General features: G+C 43.6%; 1 protein-coding gene across 1 annotated transcript in view; it reads right to left on the bottom strand.

The window, feature by feature from the left end:
* GUCY1A2 (guanylate cyclase 1 soluble subunit alpha 2) overlaps positions 1-18173 on the bottom strand; it is a 281924-nt gene extending 263751 nt beyond the window's left edge. The window contains exon 1 of the mRNA XM_034758855.1: positions 17727-18173. Within this exon, the coding sequence (XP_034614746.1) occupies positions 17727-17960 (234 nt within the window). The 5' untranslated portion in view covers positions 17961-18173. The remainder of the gene's footprint in view (positions 1-17726) is intronic.
* Positions 18174-19832: the final 1659 nt, after the last annotated feature.

Raw genomic sequence — 19832 nt, 5'->3', positions numbered from 1 at the left:
AATGTACTTTGGCAGCTGCTGCCACAAGGAAAATTCAGCAGGTTTCCTCTGCTCTGCAGCCACACAGACTAATCCCTGGCAGCGTGAGCAGCGGTACATTTTCCCACTCCGGCAGCCATGATGCAGAAATGGATATAAGAAAAGAGGCCCAAACAGTTGCCTTCTCTACACGCCAGCTCCCCTAACCTTCTCCACACACTCCCATATCAGCTGCTCCCTGTATGATGCACACACACTCTACAAACTTGTCCCCTCCTCCCCTGCATCTACTCTGGAGTGAGGTGGGAACGCAGCCTGACAGCAGCTTGTTAAACTGCAGTTCTGGTTTCCTAAACTGCATCTAGTCCAGAGGTGTGGGAGACAGCACGCTAGGGAGGCTGGGCTGCAGGAGCAGAGAGCAAGCAGCAGAACTCCCGGTTCTGCTTTCTCACATTAAAAGGTTGCATACCTCAGACTCTTAGCTCCACCCCAATGGAATATCTGTGGTCCTCCCTTTCCTGAGGGATAAAAGCCGCACTCCTCACCTAGGCTGACATCAAGATTTGGCCCTACAAGCAGGCTCCCAATCCTACGCTCTGTTCAGCGGTGCACACAGCATGGTTTCCTGTAGTGTGTAACCCTGCAAGAACATTCTGCACATTTTAGCCATCATCACTGTAGTCCAAATTATGTGCATAAATTATTGACAGCATGTTATAACAAAGCTCAAGCCACTTATCAGCAAATCTCAGAAATTAGGGATGGAAAAGATCTGGATATAGTTTTATGATATTGCTTGTAAACATAGCCTTATATAATGTGTTCATCTTGCATATGAATGGTAAAGCTCAAGGGTCAAATTCCCACTTCATTCAGTCAGATTGCAAATGAAAATTGTAACCAGTTTATAACTGAGCAAGGTAGAACATGAACCTGATGATTTATTGTTCAGATAGCAACTGTATAGTACACAATATGCAAAGCCACATTTACAAAGAAGAAGGTAAAAATATTTCAAATAAAGTTTTTCTATATTCACTAGAAATATCTATTGGTTTGTGCTAGAGATCTACAAACTACTCAAAGAATAAAAATCTGTTAGTGTTATTCACCCCTATACACCTCTACCTCACTATGACGCTGTCCTCGGGAGTAAAAAAATCGTACCGCGTTGTAGGTGAAACCGCGTTACATGGAACTTGTTTTGATCCACCGGAGTGCGCAGCCCCGCCCCCCCTGGAGCACTGCTTTACCGCGTTATATCCAAATTCGTGTTATATTGGGTGGCGTTATATCGAGGTAGAGGTGTATTTATGAAAATTTCCATGGTTTTAAAACTTGAAATGCCCATTAAAATCAACAGAGTCACACAGTTAAATCCCCAAATTCTGAAAATGTTTAAATAAAGTGGACATTTTATATTTAAACTGAAGTCATCAGGAAAAACACAATTAGTTTTCTGAAGTGGTAATAAGAAAAGAAATTAACAAAAGAAGTACAAGTTAATTTAACAAAACAATCCAACATAAATTATCTTCTAAATTAATCCCATGTGTAAAACTGTAATCCTTACATGAGCATGCGCACACACATACACACATCAAAGCAAGCATTCAAAATAAATGAAATAAACCAGATAGATAAAGAGAATACATATGGATCCATGTGAGATATATTTAGTGCACAAATGAGAAATGACCACTAATGACTTGAACACTTCTGAATTACCATTTAAATACAAATCCCCCCATGTAGTCTCAGTTGGATATGACTGATAACACCATTATGAAGTAGGTAAGTATTGTGAGAATTAATTAAACTAACAAATGCTAAGTATCATATTATTATTCACTTCCTGATTTATTTATTACACCATGTTGCTATGCTCTGTTAAAAAGCTGCTGTTTCACTTCAGAGGCAGCTGCATTTCACTTCTGGGCAATGTGATTCTAACATGGATCTGACTGTGTCCACCCACACAAGAGTAAGCAATGGAAGGAGAGGGGGTAAGGAACACCCCTCATTGTGCCCATGTGCAAAAAGCCATCCACAATGACAGCTTCAGTGCTAGTGCCACCCGTTTTATATTTTCCAAAGGGGACAGGGAGTGGGTGGGTCTCCTCAACCTTTTGCACTTGCCAGCAGAACTGGCTGGACACAGAATATACTGCACCATCTCCAAGAAGCACAGTCCACCTGAGCTCTCTGGAGCTCCAGGAAGCACTGCATCTGTCTAAGATAAAGTGCAGCTTGTACTATCTATGGGACAATGCACCTCTTCTCTGCCCCTAATACAAGTCTTTGCCTTAAAGGCACAATAAAACCACATATTTATTAGAGAAGTGCTAAAGCTCATTGGCATCCTTTGAAATGGAAGACTCTACATACGTATAAAATAGTTATAATAATGTCCCTAAGCCTCTAACTGCCAGATTCTGGGACTGGATGACAGAGATGGGATCATTTGATGATTGCCCTGTTCTGTTCATTCCCTTTGAAGCATCTGGCATTGGCCACTGTAAGAAGACAGGATACTGGGCTAGATGGACCACAGGTCTGACCCAGTATGGCCGTTCTTATGTTCTATAATATTATTAACTATTCACCAGTAATTAGCTCACATTTAATATATAATCAAAACAAAATCATTAGTTTATAGTTAAGTTTTCTAAGTGCATCACCAAAAAAATAAACACGCACAGGACTTGCCACACTGGATTCAGACCTAAGGTCCATCTAGTCCAGTGTCCTGCATGACAGGAGCCAACAACAGACTTCTGAGGAAGGTGTAAGAACCATGCAGCAAGCAGATATGGGGTAATCTGCCCCCCACAGTAGGTCTCACCCTAATCTAAATAGTTGGAGATTTTCCCAAGCACTGAAGCACGAGGTCTAACATTCCTTTCAAAGCTTTTGTTGGCATTAACTATTATAATTTTGAATATTCTTGTTATACATATCATAGAATCACAGAAGATTAGGGTTGGAAGAGACCTCAGGAGGTCATCTGGTCCAACCCCCTGAGCATGTCCTAGTTCTTTTTGAATCTTGTAGTTCTTAGTCGCAACTTCCTGTGGCAATGAGTTCCACCATTTAATCACATGTTGTGTGGAAAAGTATTTTCTTTTATCAGTTTTGAATTTGCCACTTTTTATTTCATTTAGCATCCCCTTTTTCTTGTGTTATGAGGCATGGAGAACAGAAGCTCACAATCTACCTAATCTAGATCATTCACTATTTTATATACTTTTATCATGTCTCTTCTTATTAATCTCTTTTCTGAGGTAAACAACCCTCATCTTTTCAATCTCTCTTCATAGGAGAGTCTTTCCAGGCTCTATCATCTTCATTGAACCTCTCTGAACCCCCTCTAGTTCTGCAATATTCTTTTTTGAGATGGAGCAATCAGTACTGCATAGTATTCCAGAGGAGGTCACATCCAGGACTGATTTAATCTAACACTGGGCCCTAGGCAAATATACACATCTGGGCCTCTATCTTGTTGGAGAAGAAAGCAGTTTCTTTACACAGTGCCCTCCTCTCTCCTTATCTCTGTTAGGAATGGTAAAGTGAGTCTGAGCTGTGCATGAAGCCTGTTTCTGTCCACTCATCCACTGGTGTGCATTTGAGCGCAAACTGAAAGAATTTAATTCACTTGACTGAGCGGCATTGTGACCTGGTGCATGGGGTCACAATGCTGCTCACTCAGTGAATGAAGTTCTCTCAGTTTGCATGCAAATCCACAATAGTAAAACACATAATTACATTCATAAATTTCTCCTACCTACCAAATTTGGGCCCTAGGCATGTACCTGGTTTGCCTGTGTGTTAATCCAATCCTGGATACATCATAGATTTACAGCAGGGCAGTCAACAGGCAGACTGTGGGCCAAAGCCAGATCACCACACGCTTTTGAACAGACTCCAAAATCTTTTTATTTACTTATTATCGTTGGGATTTTTTTTTATTTATTATTTTCTCTGGAGTCTGGACCTTGACCATAATTTGACCAAGAAATTTGGACCTTCACAAAAAATAATTGACTACCCCTGATTTACATAAAGTCATTATAACATTCTCCATAGCACTCACCATCCCATTTCTCATGCATCCTAAGATCACACACTAACACTAGGAAGGAAGTAGACCCGATAGATTTAGGAATTCTAGAGGATAGTCACAGATGAGGGGAGCAGCCTTCTGCCCAGAGAATCTTAGTAGCACTCCAGGACAGGGCCAGACTTAAGGAAAATGGTGCCCTGGGCAAGCTTTCTTTTGTGCCTTTTAAGTACTACTCCCTGAGCAGCGGGTGGCGGTTCAGCAGGCAAACCAACAGCTGGAGTGGAGGTGGTGCTGCAGGTGTTATGCTGCTGGGAGGATGAAGAGGGGATTAATGTGATTGCCTGACTCCTGCTCTGCAGCCCCTTTATTCCCTCACCCCGTCTCCCAGGTGGGCATGGCCCTTCTGCAACCTCTTAACCACAGTGCGCACACATACCTTGACCATGGCGCCCCGGCCAGTCGCCCACCCATAAGGCCAGCCCTGCTCCAGGGAGGGTTTTCTGACCCTCTAAAGTCTTTAATAATTTCTCCTTGTATAAACTAAGTGGCTTCTAGCTTAGCCACTGAAGCGCTTCAGCACTTCCACTGTCATGCACTTAAAACTTAAGCCCTTAAAAATGTAAGCGCATGAAAGTTAAGCATTGAAGAGCATAATTGGCTCAGCTAGAAACCACTTTGCTTCTATCACCATTTTTTTAAAGGAATTCAGTCAAGTCAGAGGGTCCCCCTAGACTTCTGTACCCAGGTGTTGCAAAGCTACCTCCTAAACAAATCAGTTCTGCACATTGCAAAGCCAAGCCATCAGAGAGCTCGGCCAATTTGGTGATTCACTGTTTAAAGTTTTAGGTGCTTGAAACTTTTAGTGCTGAATCACTCAATTGGCTGATGTTTACATAAACTGACAGCTCTGCTGCTGGTGATCTGGCTTTAATGAGGAATGCTTTTTTATTTCATGCTTCAAAATAAATTTTATTCAAATCTCTGTGCACAAGAGATTATAGATTTGTATATGAGTGTCAGTTGGTGGGTTTGGCAACTGATTTCTTTATGAGTGAAAAGTGGCTGAAAAGTCATTCTGACTTCTGGTCATTTCTATAGTATTTATCCTGTAGTTTTGAAGCTTCCCAAAATCATTATTTTCATACCAGTAGCTTGTTCCTATTAAAAGCTGTGAGGGTGAGGCAAACTAGCAATGAGACCTTCTCCTTGCAACCTTCAATTTAAGCACTTAACCACATTCCAAAACTACCAGGGAGTTGGGAGAAAAGCTGGGTGAATCACTGAATCTAGAGGGCCTGCAGAGACCAGGGAAAGACAAAGGCTCTGATCTAAGATTAGGGTGACTAGACGTCCCGATTTTATCGGGACTGTCCTGATATTTGCTTATTTGTCCCGTGTCCCGACCTACCTTCAGTCGGGATGCAAATTGTCACGATATTTTACCTCCACTCACAGGTGGAGCGGAGCCCGGGGGGGGGCTCGCGTCCCCCCTGCCCCGACTCTGCCCCCCCTCTTCTCCCATTGGATCCCTCCCCAAATCCCCACCCTGGCCCAGCCTCCAGCCCTGCCCCCTCACTGCCCCATTGGATCCCTCCCCAAATCCCCACCTGGCCCTGCCTCTTCCCCAAGCACACCACATTCCTCCTCCTCCCCCCTCCCTCCCAGGCTTGCGCTGATCAGCTGTAAGGCGGCGCAAGCGCTGGAGGGAGGGGGGAGGTGGTGACGGTCACCCTGTGTGATCTGGTCACCCTATCTAAGATGTGCGGGCACTTTTAGTGGCTGGTGGCACTGCAATGGCCTGATATAAGGGGAATCCTTCTCCAGTGGATAGGATAAAGTCAAATGGAGTAGAGCTCCCTTCCTACACATCCTTGCACCAGGAGGAGAATGGACAGAGAGGACACAGGAAGCCAAGGAAAAGGCATAGATGTGGGGCTGGAACCCAGTATTGCCAGTCTCAAACATTTGAAAATCATCAGTCAGCCCTCACCACCACCACCACCAAAAAAAAAGAAAAATCATGAGGGGTTTTTTTTTTTTTTTTGAAGTAAATAAAATACATTTGTGTGTGTGTGTGTGTTTTAATATCTACCTTCTGCTTCCTGAGCCCTTAGGGTGCAATCAGTTCACATTCCCAAGCTTTTCTCTGCAACCACAAAGGCCAGAAACTCTCATTTAAAAAGGGTAAGCCAAGATTCGCATGCGATCTCTTTATTCTAGCAGCAGGGACTCTAAGGAAAACACCCATCATAGAAGACCTACAATAAAAAAGCCCAGAAGAGCATTCAATTGGGGAATCGAGCAGCAGGGTTAGCAGTGTGGAACCAGCACAGCCTGCAGTCTGGTCCCAATGAGGAGGCTGGCTGGGGAGCCAGGATAGGGGAATTTACGGGAAGGTAAAATAAGCTGCCCAGCGCCATGCGGAGAGTCAGTAGCAGAGTCAGGATTAGCACTCAGAGCTAGCTGATATCTACCCCATTCTCATTCTTCCAGACCACACTGTCCCGTTGCGCACTTTATGTGTAAACTGTTGTGAGCCCCCCCACACACACACACACAAAGTAAAGAAAAACTAGTTTTATTTAATACATAACAAAATATTTGGAATGCACAAATACTTTACCTTGGCTCTAATGGTGTGAGTTCTTTGAAAAAAATAAAATATGGAAAAAATAAATAATATTAATTTGCATGCATACAGCTACCTTTCAATTAGAAGAACCACAGGCCTTCAGAATGGAAATTGCCTATTATATCATCTAGTCTAACTTCCTGACAATGAAGGATAAATATCCCAGGGTGCTATATATTATAATACATGCAGGGAGGAATCACTTTACTCCTCTTTGAATTTCAACCACATATGGGTTGGAAAAAGAGATTCTCTTCTGTGCTGTGGAAGGAATATATTCTTCAAGTGAAAATATAATACATAATCTATTTGTAATTCTAACTGTTCATCTTTTAATGTAACAGGTTAGAAATTAAGGGATTTAGTGTCCATTCCCCTCCCCCCCCACCCCGTCCCATGAATTCCTTATATTAAGAACTTAATTTATACCAAATTTTCAGAGTGGAAATGATTTTAGTTTTATATACTATGCTGCATAGTAACTTATCCCTTTGAGGGCTCCAGACAAACCGCACCTCATTTTTTCCTTAACATTGAAAGTTAGTTTTGTAGTTTGCAGGCAGGTACCCGTAGAAAGAATTTTAATCATAATTAACTAGAATGACTTATTTTATTCAAAACACAGTTTAACAGCACTTACAATTAAGACTGGGGGGGAGGGGGCTTTATTTTTTGCAAACACTGGAAGATCCACAAAGAGCTTATTGACATTGTGTCATTGTGAAGTAAGATAGCTCTGCTCTCCAGCAACCACACTGGAAAATAACATAGGCCTCATCTATGAGGGAATTTGCCCTGGTTTAGTTACAGCTATTATGGCATATCCCAAGTGTAGACAGGCAAGATTGCTTTACACTTATGCATGAGCTCAAACTAGATGATCATAATGGTCCCTTCTATTTTATAATCTGTGATTTTCTGCAGTGCAACTTGACATTGAGAAGAGTTGAACCAGTGCAAACCATTTATCGCAGTTTTACCTGTCTACACTAGGGGACCGCACTGGTGCAGCTATCCTGGTGTTTGGTCACCCATGGCTGAAATTCCCTGTATAGGCAAGGCCTTATTTCTGTCTGAATCCTCAAGTAGAGTCACAGCATTCTGGAGATGAGAACCTGTCTCCCCCTATTCTCTGCTTCAAGAGACAGATTTTTTTTCAGAGATTACAAGATATTCAGGATTTCAGCCTGAATATATGAAAACTTTAGGAGGATAATTAGGCTTATTCAAGAATTTCATGAAATTGTATTTTTTATCCCAAGCAGAAAGTCATGGGACATTCGTCTTGCTTGTGCACCATACAGTAGCTATTATTATAACTGGTCTAAGGATTACGTTTGCAATATTGAAACCAAAGGTTCAGATCTCTGCAAGGGTAATACAATCCTTCACTCCTCAGAGGCAGATAATGAGTTTTATACAGGGGATGAAGATTCTTTGCATGAGATGCTAAACCCCCAAGATTTTCCCATGGTGATTTTCATATTAGTAAGGGTTTGCCAGGCTGTTTTAAGTTAATACTTCCATTGCTGCACACCATGCTGTGAGCTGGTTGTCTGCCTGGCTACCGGCCTTCCACCCCAGAAATGACTGTATGTAAAAAGTGATTTTGGATCTTTTAAATTGAAAGGTACTATATAAAACAGGGGTAGGCAACCTATGGCACGCGTGCCAAACGGCACGCAAGCTGATTTTCAGTGGCACTCACACTGCCCAAGTCCTGGCCACTGGTCCGGGGGGCTCTGCATTTTAATTTAATTTTAAATGAAGCTTCTTAAACATTTTAAAAACCTTATTTACTTTACATACAACAATAGTTTAGTTATATATTATAGACTTATAAAAAGAGACCTTCTAAAAACATTAAAATGTATTACTGGCACGCGGAACCTTAAATTAGAGTGAATAAATGAAGACTCGGCACACCACTTCTGAAAGGTTGCCGACCCCTGATATAAAAGGTACGATATTATTAAGTTTAAGAAAATGAACCCTGTTAGCCTGCCACAATCACTTACTTCTTCAAAACAGTGTGTACTCCTGACTTTAAATGTTCTTACTGGAAGTGCCACTGGTGATCTCCCTGAGTTTTATTGACAATTATAAGACTTTTTCCTTTAAACAATCATTCCTAATAGACGGCTGCCTCTGCTGCGGAGGTCAACCAAACCCGCCATATGATGCCCAACCAGTCAAGTAGACAAGCTGGTAGCAATTGTGACAAAAACATTGTTTGAATTTACCTATTATTTAAGACATGTACATTCTCCATCCAGTAAGTCAGGCAGAAATCTCTTCTCAGCAATAATGAAATTTGATCCATAATGATATTCTAATGGGTTAATATTGAATCATTATGGTCCACAGTATGCGGTGTAAAATATGTAAATGTGCTGATTTCTCCTTCTAGTGGCTACAGCCTGCTATTGTTAGGGATCACTAAAAAAGGGATAGAGAATAAGACTGAGAATATATTATTGCCCTTATATAAATCGATGGTACGCCCACATCTCAAATACTGCATACAGATGTGGTCTCCTCATCTAAAAAAAAAGATATACTGGCACTAGAAAAGGTTCAGAAAAGGGCAACTAAAATGATTAGGGGTTTGGAACAGGTCCCATATGAGGAGAGATTAAAGAGGCTAGGACTCTTCAGCTTGGAAAAGAGGAGACTAAGGTGGGATATGATATAGGTATATAAAATCATGAGTGATGTGGAAAAAGTGGATAAGGAAAAATTATTTACTTATTCCCATAACACAAGAACTAGGGGTCACCAAATGAAATTAACAGTCAGCAGGTTTAAAACAAATACAAGGAAGTTCTTCTTCACACAGCGCACAGTCAACTTGTGGAACTCCTTACCTGAGGAGGTTATGAAGGCTAGGACTATAACAGTGTTTAAAAGAGAACTAGATAAATTCATGGTGGTTAAGTCCATTAATGGCTATTAGCCAGGATGGGTAAGGAATGGTGTCCCTAGCCTCTGTTTGTCAGAGAATGGAGATGGATGGCAGGAGAGAGATCACTTGATCATTGCCTGTTGGTCCACTCCCTCTGGGGCACCTGGCATTGGCCACTGTCGGTAGATAGGATACTGGGCTAGATGGACCTTTGGTCTGACCCGGTATGGCCGTTCTTATGTTCTTAGCTACAGAAATAATTCCTTTAGTTTATGTGGTTGAGGTTTGTGCTTTGATACGGCAGGTCTAGGTTCAAATCCAGCTAACAACTCAAGATCACTGAGGAAAAAACAAAGAAGATACATTTTACATTTATTCTTCATCTAATTTTTAGTGATTTTGTGACTCTTAAGTAAGAGTTTATATACTAATTTAAAGGAGAGTCCTTGTTGAATGTTGTTGGAAATGGGGATTGTATAGAAAAAGACAATTCTGAAATCAGGTTATTTAATAGTAAATCTAGAGCTGGATTCAAAGCTTACTGAAGTCAATGGAAAAAAATGCCTCCTGAATTCAATGGTCTTTGGATCAGGCCATTAAACAATGGAAGAGATCTTAAATTTTTAAATGTTTATCAGGTTTGATTGCAATTTCATGTACAGTATATATTTCAAGAAGGAAATTCAGACAAAGCCATTCAGACAACAAAAGCAAACCAAAATTTTAAAAGATTTAGTTTTATATAATGCTATAATTTTCTTTCCAAAAACATCAGTTACATGCTTGAGGACATAGCTTCCTCTAGATGCATGTCTAATTTCCAATGAACTAACAGGAGTTACTCTACACACCTGAAGGGGAGTGAGCCTATGTCCCTTAGGTGGGCACATTGTATTTTATTTTCAAATCAGTGACAAATTATTTTCTTATTTTAATTCTATTTTCAGCCCTACACTGGATAAGTCAAGATCAAACTGGAGCAAATGTGAAAACTGCTACAAATGTAAAAAGTACCCTGTGGAATAATACATTGTATTTTCTATACTATAAAACCCTTATTTGATGGAACTAGAGTACCATTGCCTTTTATCAGAGCCCATTAAAGGCAGAAAACTCTATGCTGAAAGTGAAGAATATATAATATCATCATTTTTAGTTATAATTAATCATAATTTATGTCATCACCCAATGTCAAAATTAATCTTTTAAAATGAGGCATAGCAATAAATATGGCAGCATAATAGGAATAGAATTTAAATTTGAGAGAGATGTACATGTGATTATGCCAGTTTCATGGAGGATAGGGTCATCGATGGCTATTAGCCACGATGGTCACGGATGCAATGCCATGCTCTGGGTGTCCCTAAGCCTCTGCCTGCCAGAAGCTGGGAGTAGATGATAGGGGATGGATCACTCAATAATCACCCAGTTCTGTTCATTCCCTTTGAAGCACCTGGCATTGGCCACTGTCGAAAGACAAGATATTGGGCTAGATGGACCACTGGTCTGACCCAGTATGGCCATTCGTACATTCGGTTAATTTCTCACAAACTAGGTCCTGTTGAAAAAGTGTGCAAATCAACTTACGTGCTGGATTTCTGGAATTTTTTGCCAACTCTTAGAAAATATGAACCAGTCCAATGAGAAAGGCTCCTACTGATTTCAAGGACAGTGGGGTCAGGCCCTGAATGAATGTCTCCCCTTTCCAATCCTTTTTTCAAATTTCTGGACACTTAAAGAACCACCTCACTGATTTCAGTGGTAAACCCTTTAAAGATGTGGAACATATTTGATTTGTGGTATAAAGGGAGTGAGTCTCTTCTGTCCATGAACGTGACACTTAGGGCTGTTCTACACTGGGCGGGGAGGGAGAGATGGATCTAAGATACGCAACTTCAGCTACGTGAATAGCGTAGCTGAAGTCGAAGTATTTTAGATCGATTTGCCTCGGGTCCTCATGGCGCGGGATCGATGGCCACGGCTCCGCCATCGACTCTGCTACCGCCTCTCGCTCTGGTGGAGTTTCTGAGTTGATGGGGAGCATGTTCGGGGATCAATTTATCGTGTCTAGACGAGACGCAATAAATCGATCCCCGATAGATCGATTACTACCCGCCGGATCGGCGGGTAGTGAAGACGTCCCTTAGGTGCACAACTCCCATTAGAGTTAACAAAAGTTGCCTACAACTTTGCAGAGACATGGATGAGGGTTGCAAGAGAGCAGAGCTAAGGCAAGCCAAGGGCTGATGAACATGCTGCCTTGTTAGGCACCATTCAGTGATATGTAATATGTCGAAGGGAGCGGACTGTGCAACGTGAATGGCCAGCAAACACTGTGCCCAGGGCTTGCTGTGTTGAGCAGCTGAGTGTGGTTCCCAGTAAACATTATCTTTCACACTCAACTGCTCAACACAACAAACCCTGGGCACTGCATTCTTCCCAGCCCTTCAGACTGCAGTGCCTGCTTCTTTCAGCTGTGGCTGTGGCTGGGTGTCATAATAGCCTCTATTCTTACTTTCCCTATGGTCAGCTCTTCTGTACGCTTGTAAAGCAGTACTCCAGGGTGGCAACAGGAGTATCTTGAAATGATAACAATGTTCCCTGTGCACACTGTTAGCTTGGGCAGGATAGGCCTGACCACCTCTCTCTCATGCCACCTGGATGGTCTGCCCCCTCTGCACACTCCACTTGCTCCCCTGCTCACAGATCAGGGAGGATATAGAGATCTGCTCACGTTGCTTAGCGCTGCGTACTTTTCTTCAAACTATGCAGAAACCTTTCTGTGCAAGTCGGGCCCAATATTCCTCTCAATTACTTCAATTAAAAGAATTGGGCCCATGATAAGCTAACTCTGAACACTTGGTTTTCAGACCACCATACTTTTCAACAGCCTGCACCAAAATACATGGCACATATTCTAGGACATCTTTAGGACCTTAAGCCACAATGGCCCTATTTTCATTTACATCAAAGTCACTTTACACCGCTCTGGCAGGGTATAAGATCCTTAAAGGAGTAAGTTACATTTTCAGCCATTTCAAGGCCCCTTTATATGAAAAAAAAAAACCAGCATAAAGTGGCTGTAGGATGAATGAGAATCATGCCCCTAAATGTTTTCTAATAACCTGATCCAGACAGAATCCTCAAAAGGGAACTTTTTAAACGGGTATTTTAGAGGCGAGCTCAATCAGGTGATCTGAATGTCCAAGAAACTGGGTCTTTTCAGTTCTTTGGAAGAAAAACTCCAGAATTAGACACTGAAAATACCGTAAGTTTAAAAAACAAATCTTTCTACCTTCTGCAGAAAGTGATACTTATGCAATGGCAGCCTTCAACTAGACAGCCACATCTGACAGATTACAAGTGATTCAGTATCCAATTTTCCAAATCCAAAATTCAGTAGCCAATTTTCTGTATATCTTAGCACAAAATAGCTCATGTAGTTCATGAATGCATTTCTTTCCAGTTGCATTTTGTTTTCCTTTGGCAATTAAGTACTTTTCTACTCACCCTGTCTGTTACATATTTAACAAGAGTTGGCAAGAGCCAACAACTGCATTGTTTTGGAGGGGCATAATAGTTTGTTATGCTTTCATCTCTTCTTTCATTCTAGTGCTCTTCATATTTCAGCTTTTTCACTCCAAGCTGCAATAGATTCTCTCTCTCTCTTCCACCCTGGATGCTCTCTCTCATTCAGCACCTTTGCCCCTTGGATGCTCCTTCTCTGTCTGCTCCTCTGCCCCTTGGATGTTCCCTTGCACTCAGCTCTCATGCTCAATTCTTGCCTTCACAGATCAATTCTTTGTAGCCTCTGCTACCTCCTGATTGAAACAACATCACAACAGGGATCGCTCTGCATGCCACAGCATTACACACAAATATTATTTTTCTCTCTCAGTGAAAACTACAAAATAGATACTACTTTGCGTCTGAACCCTTGCCATCTTGGCACTAACATGTTGAGCGTAACTCTATGGCTAACTGCAAACATTGAAAGATCTGTGGTGTCTTTCAACTTTGAAAGCATTTAATACAGGGGAGAAAAGTGCTGCGGAATTCACTTTGGAAATGAAGACACCCAGTTGTTCCCTAATATATGTGATCCTTCAGATTTAACTGCTTGAATTAAATTGACATTGCCCTCCTCTCACGTTTTATATCAGTGTAACTCAATTAACTTCAGTATAAATACTCCTGATTTACATCAGTGTATGGGAGAAGAAAACTGGGTGCAAAGTATTAAACATAAGAGTGACTTGACAGACTGTAAGACCGGTATTCTGCTGAACACAGCACTACATCTGTAGTTGTGCTGTTGTGTTAACACTGAAAAGACTTTCAACAAAAAAAATAAAAATAAAATCATAATATCTTGGACCAATTATTTCTAGAACAGATTGGGCCTGATTCTCCTGTCACTTACATAGCATTTGTGCCAGTGTGACTTTATTAACTTTGTGGAGTTACTCCTGATTTCAACCAGTGTAAGTGAAATCAGAATCAGGCACCATATATCTGGCACTAACATGCTTGGATGAAATTAAGAAAGGGAAATTTTAGGTTAAAAAAATCCAGCAGTAACAGCTATCTCCTATGGAAACCAGTGGAAGACTGATTGCTTAGGACATTAAAACTAGATTGGACGCAACCTGCACAATCATGAATGAATAAACCTGTAATGGCAGAAAGGTGGACTAGATTATTTAACAGGTCTTCCACAACTCTAGATTCTATGATTCTGTTTATTCTTCAAACTAATGCAATGGTTAACTAAAATTAAGCTGTAAAACAGTAGCTGTCTTTTACAGCATCCCACTACAGAAGGGAACAGTCAAAGCTGCGAAAATACAAATGCTAAAGTTATCAGCAATAGTAATACTAGATATAAAAATACTATACTGAGCTACCTCAGAATATTTTAAATATTGGGTAAAACTTGCTCTAGTTATACCACCTGTATTACTATTATATTAAATAATTTAATTATTTTATAATAATGCAAGATAGGCCACCTGGGATGCCTTCTATTAATTTCAGCATTACAAGATCAGATTCCTCCCGGGGAGGGAAAAATCAATGTAAGAGAAAACTCTACACTGAAACTGCAAAACTATTAACTATGTAATGCACTAAGCTTTCCTTGTTAAACAACTGGTCTACTTCCATCTACCCAATCCAAGTCATAATGAACAAAAAGGAGTACTGTACATCACAAGCAAAGCATCCCCAGTAATATAATATTAGGCAGATAGATAATTTCCAATGCTGGATAACAGAATATAAGAAGGCTTAGTGATTGCCACATTATTCAGTAGATATCTAATTATAGATGAACATACTAGTTGTTAAAACTAGAAATTGATACCTAATACATTAGAGTAATTTATGTCTCTAAGAACCAGATATTCAACTGCAGCTGGAAATGTTCTGATCCTCATATATATGATTATGGAGCTCAGACATATCTTATATGGGAGAAAAAATATTTTACATATAACAACTTAACACTGAAAATGTTTGTGTCATTAATTTTACAGTCTTCCAAACTAACAGAATTGTATATAGCAGGTTCTATCCAAATTCAAAATGAATGTTAATGGTCACAGTATTTTAACATTCTTCCTTAATTCTCAGATGTAGACATGATTATTCAAGTAATCATCAACAAAGCATTTTTAAGAGACAGGTCTTCAAACTGCACCCATTTCAATGAATGCTAGAACTCAAGGCAAATCTGTCACTCAAAACTTTTTACCCTGTTCAATAAGGGAAAAAACCTACACATGAAAGGAGTTCACATCTATTCAGGACAGGAAAAAATATGTACGGCAAGCACTATGTACATTTTGGGTGAAGTAGGAATGTTTTAGAAAACAATAATACATCATCAGCAGTTAGTTACAATTATTAATCGTAATTATTACTCATTTTTTAAATAATTTCTTTAAAAAATACGGTAGGTTTACTATTTTGAACAGGCTTTTTGCAGGAAGGGAATTCAAGCTGAAATTACAAACATGACTAATAGGATAGCTGAGGGTATTTTTATTTCCCAGCCCAGTTATAAACACTTGATTTCTAATAGGAGTTCTTTAAATCTGGTTTAAGTTGCTTAAAATAAACAGACTAAAACTCCAGGACAAGGGGGCACTGCAATTATGCTAAGTAATATGAAAATCTGTATGAACTAAGATAACTGGAAGAAAGTTAAACGTTTATCAACAAAAGTAAATATTAATTTTAATCAAAATAACTAAGTCATTGCTTATACCAAAAACAAGTTCAGTTTTTTTATTTAAAAACATTTTATTATGTACTAGTAAACACAGCTTGTATGCAATTTTAATTATGATTCTATATTTGATTGCTATTTATACTATGTAATAGTTCAAAGACATTGAATCTGTCCCAATCTCTGTTCATGCTACTTGGGAAATGCTCTATTTTTATGACTAGTAAAACAGCTGCAGCTGGGTTGATTTTCCATATCCCTCCCCTTACTAGAAAAGGTATGAAAAGGAATATAAGCAACAGCCCATTTTAAATGATCTATGCTGAGTGGTTTGCACAGGTTAATAACTCCTCATTCTCCTCTCAGCAAACTTGATTCCCAGCAGTAGCTCCTGGAGCGCTGGGCATTTTACTTACTGCACAGTCCCTATTTAAATGAGATGCCCCCAATGGCACCAATTTTGAAGGGAATGTGCCACACACACACACACACGCACACACCCCAAAAGGTTTTTGCACTTACTTAAAAGTTCCATAGGCCACCAAGCTATGGGGGGCCATGGCCCAACCACTTTTAAGCAGTGGTCCTCTTTTAAATGTAGGGATGCTTTTAAATCATAACAACTGCTGCTGGAGTGGTCCAGAGCAGGGCACCAGCTGCGTGGTTGCACCAGTGAAATTTCACCCCGCTGGGCCACATTGGAGTGAGCGGCATTGCGATCTGGTGCAGGTGGTTGCAGTGACACTGAAATTTGGCCTGGCTGCCCCTCCCTCCAGATAGTGGAGCAGCCAGGCCAAAGGTGTTGCGACCTGTTGCAAGGGAAGTCTGTTCTGTAGGGCAGAACACAGAGGGATCCTCCAAGGACTCCACTCCTAGCAATACTGGTTCATGCACTGTGTTGGTAACAGAGAGGGGAAACTCCTGGGGTAAGGAAGACCCGGGTCCCTGCGAGAGGAAAGGGGGGACTGGAATTTCCCCCCGCCAAGAAGTATCTGTATTGGGCCACTGCCCAAGAGCAGCATCAGAGGGTGCTCAAAAGGTCGGACAAGAATTGGGTTAGACACGGTCTACAACTGAAATACGGGCGAGAGGAGAGAGTGAGCGACTGCCGGGACCCTACCCCCATCCTGCAGACCCCCTTGCCCAGCGGGCAGAAGCGCTCCGCAAGTGGCTCCAGGAGCAGCCAAAAGCAGGGGGGCGCGTGCACAAAAGGGGCTGGGGACAAGGCACCTCAGCACGCCCGGCCCGCGGCTGCGGGAAACCCATCAGGGCTGCACAAGAGCGGGCGCTGCAGCCCCCGAGCATCCGCGCTCACAGCCCAGCGCGCTCGGGGACTCGGACAGGCTGGCGGAGACAGACCAGGGGGTCCGGGCAGCGAGGCCAGTGCAGTGCCCGGCAGGGTGGGGGTGTCGGGGAGATTTAGGTTCCCGCGCAGGGGGGATATAGGGGAGGAGACGGGGGTCGCTCGGGGCAGCGAGGAGGACATGAGGAAGGGCAGAGGGGTCCAGGCACAGTGGGGTATACGGATAGGATTGCGGGGGCATATCGAGGAGGACGCGGGGAGGATATAGGGGGCCGGACGGAAAAGGGGCTATAGAGGTAGATTCTGGGGGGCGGGACATGAGCAAGAGGGGGGCTATAGGGGCAGGATGCGGATGCAGGGAGGATATAAGGGTCCGGGCAAGGGGGGAAGGGAAACAGGGGTCGATTCTGGCTGGGGCTGGAGGGGAGGAGACAGGAGTCTAGGCAGGGAAGGATTCGGGGAAGGGGGGATGTGGGGCCCGGAGTCCTGAGCTCCAGCCTGACGCCCCCCACCAAGGGGCAGGCAAGAGATCTGCTGGGGGAGCCTCTCGCCCCCAGGCAGCCGCCAACCCCGGGGCGCGACACGTCCCCTGCCCCCGCCCGGGCTACGTACTGTGGGAGCCGTCAGGCGGCTGATGCTCTCCCCGAGAGAGTCCAGGTTGACCCGTCTCCTGCGCGGAGCCCTCCTGGCGGCGGCGGCGAGCGGGTCCTGCGGGCCGGGCGGGCTCCGGCTGCCGTTCCAGCAGAGCCTGGACAGGGGACATTCTCCCTCCTCCTCCGGGCTGGTCTCCAGATAGTCCGAGCCCAGCGAGCTGAAGGACTCCGAGGAGATCTTCCGGCGGGCCATGCTGCTGCGGGCGCCGGGCGAGCATCAGATGTGCAGGGGCAGCGCGGCGGGGCTGCGGCGGGGCTCGGCCAGGCTGCGGGGACCCGGGGGGCGGCTCATGGCTGGAAGTTCATGCCCCAGCCCGGGTGCCTGCGGCCGGAGGGAGCGGGTCCGTGCTGCAGCCTGGCCCCGGCTCAGCGCCTCCCGCGCCCTGGCCAGGGGGTGCCGAGCGCTCCGCCGGGCTGGGCGGTTTTAAAGCAGATGCCGCCGCTGCCGCCGCCGCTTTGCTCGGCTCCTGCCTCCCTCCCGCGCCCCCGCCCGCCGGAACCACGTGGGGTTGGGAGGCTTCGCCTCGCCTGTCGCTGCAGCTCGGGAGCCGCAAGGGCACTTTCCCGGGACTTCCCCTGGGCACCCCCTGGAGAGAGCCGACGCCCACCCCCCTGGGCTGTCAGTCCCCTCCTCCACCCCGGTGCGTCCGATTGCCGGGGTCTTCTGTCCCCCGGTGCATGCGATGGCCCCGGCTGTCAGCCCTCGCGCTCCTGGGCAGGTGGAGCCGGGGCTGGGACATGCACCTTCCCCCGTGGCCTGAACCCCCCTTCCGCGCGGAACTCCCCTTGCTCTGCCTGTGGCCCCCAGAGCCCATTGCCCGGCCCCCAGCGCGTGGGTCGGTCTCCCCTCCCTGTGCGGACAGTGCCCCGGTCTCCCAACTCCCCTATCCAGACAGTGCCCTGGGCTGCATCCCTCCCCTACACACACATCCCATGGACTGGGCCCGGCTCTGAATCAGGACGGGATGAGGCGCCCTCCAGCTGGATGTTCTTCCTGAGGTGTCCCGTCTGTCCCCTAAGGTTTCAGACTCCTCCTCTCCTCTTGCCCTTCATCAGGAGGCTAAACCGGGCCAGGGCTCCCTTCTGCCCAGTGTAGAATGAATTGCCGCTGGCTGGCAGGAGCACAAACGGGAGACGCGATGCTGGATCCCACTTTCTGCCCTTATGATCTTTAATGCTTAACTGTGTTCTATGAACAAATGGACCAAATAGAGAAAGAGCTGGGGAATACAGAGCTGGGGCAATTGTTTCACCGCTGACCCGCTGGGTATCCCAGAAGGGCCAAACTTCTACAGTGCTGTTACTGCAGTGAATCCAGTGATTTTATCCCTGGTTTACATTGAGAATGACAGCGAAGAATCAGGCCGCATGTGCATTGTGCTTGGTGTGAACAGGGCAACATCTCTTCCTCTGCTTGCTTGGTCACCTGCCTTGCTGGATGATGTTTCATCGTTTTGATTAAAAGTGGTTAAATACTAACATATAGTGTACAGATATGCCACATATTTATCATAAAGATATATTGAAAGCGAGTGTCTTCTGCAGCCATGGCAGAAAATAGTTTACATCTTGTAATAAACAAATTGAGTACATTTCAGAGGAGAGACTTACTAGAGGCTGCAAAAATTACTTTAGTTTAGATCACACATCCAGCTATTGGGCATGTCAGTTTCTCCTGTCTTCTTATTTTGCCTTTCTTGGAAACTCTAGTTACAGGTGTTTATTTATTTATTTCTCAAATACTTTTTTCCCCCCTGAGTCAGTACTGGACAGCTCCGTTTCTTGACAGTAAGACGTTTTCAGCTCTGCAACTATATTTACTGCTAAAGAAGCAGAATTCTGTTGTTACTTATCTTGCTAGTTGTTTGCTCCCAAAATAAGAACTTTCTGAATGTCGCTCAAAAAGCTAAGAATTATGTAAAGACTTATAAAAAAACCTGTACTTTGTCATCAACTGTATTCAGTACCACAGTTCATTATTCCACTTTTGTAGTAGCATAACATCCACTAGCATCAATTATTTATCCAAGAAACCACATGCAGAAATAAAATGCAGGCCACATAA

The sequence above is a fragment of the Trachemys scripta genome, chromosome 1, assembly GCF_013100865.1.
Source record: "Trachemys scripta elegans isolate TJP31775 chromosome 1, CAS_Tse_1.0, whole genome shotgun sequence".
Taxonomy (NCBI): Eukaryota; Metazoa; Chordata; order Testudines; family Emydidae; genus Trachemys; species Trachemys scripta.
This window is presented reverse-complemented; position numbering and strand designations above follow the sequence as displayed.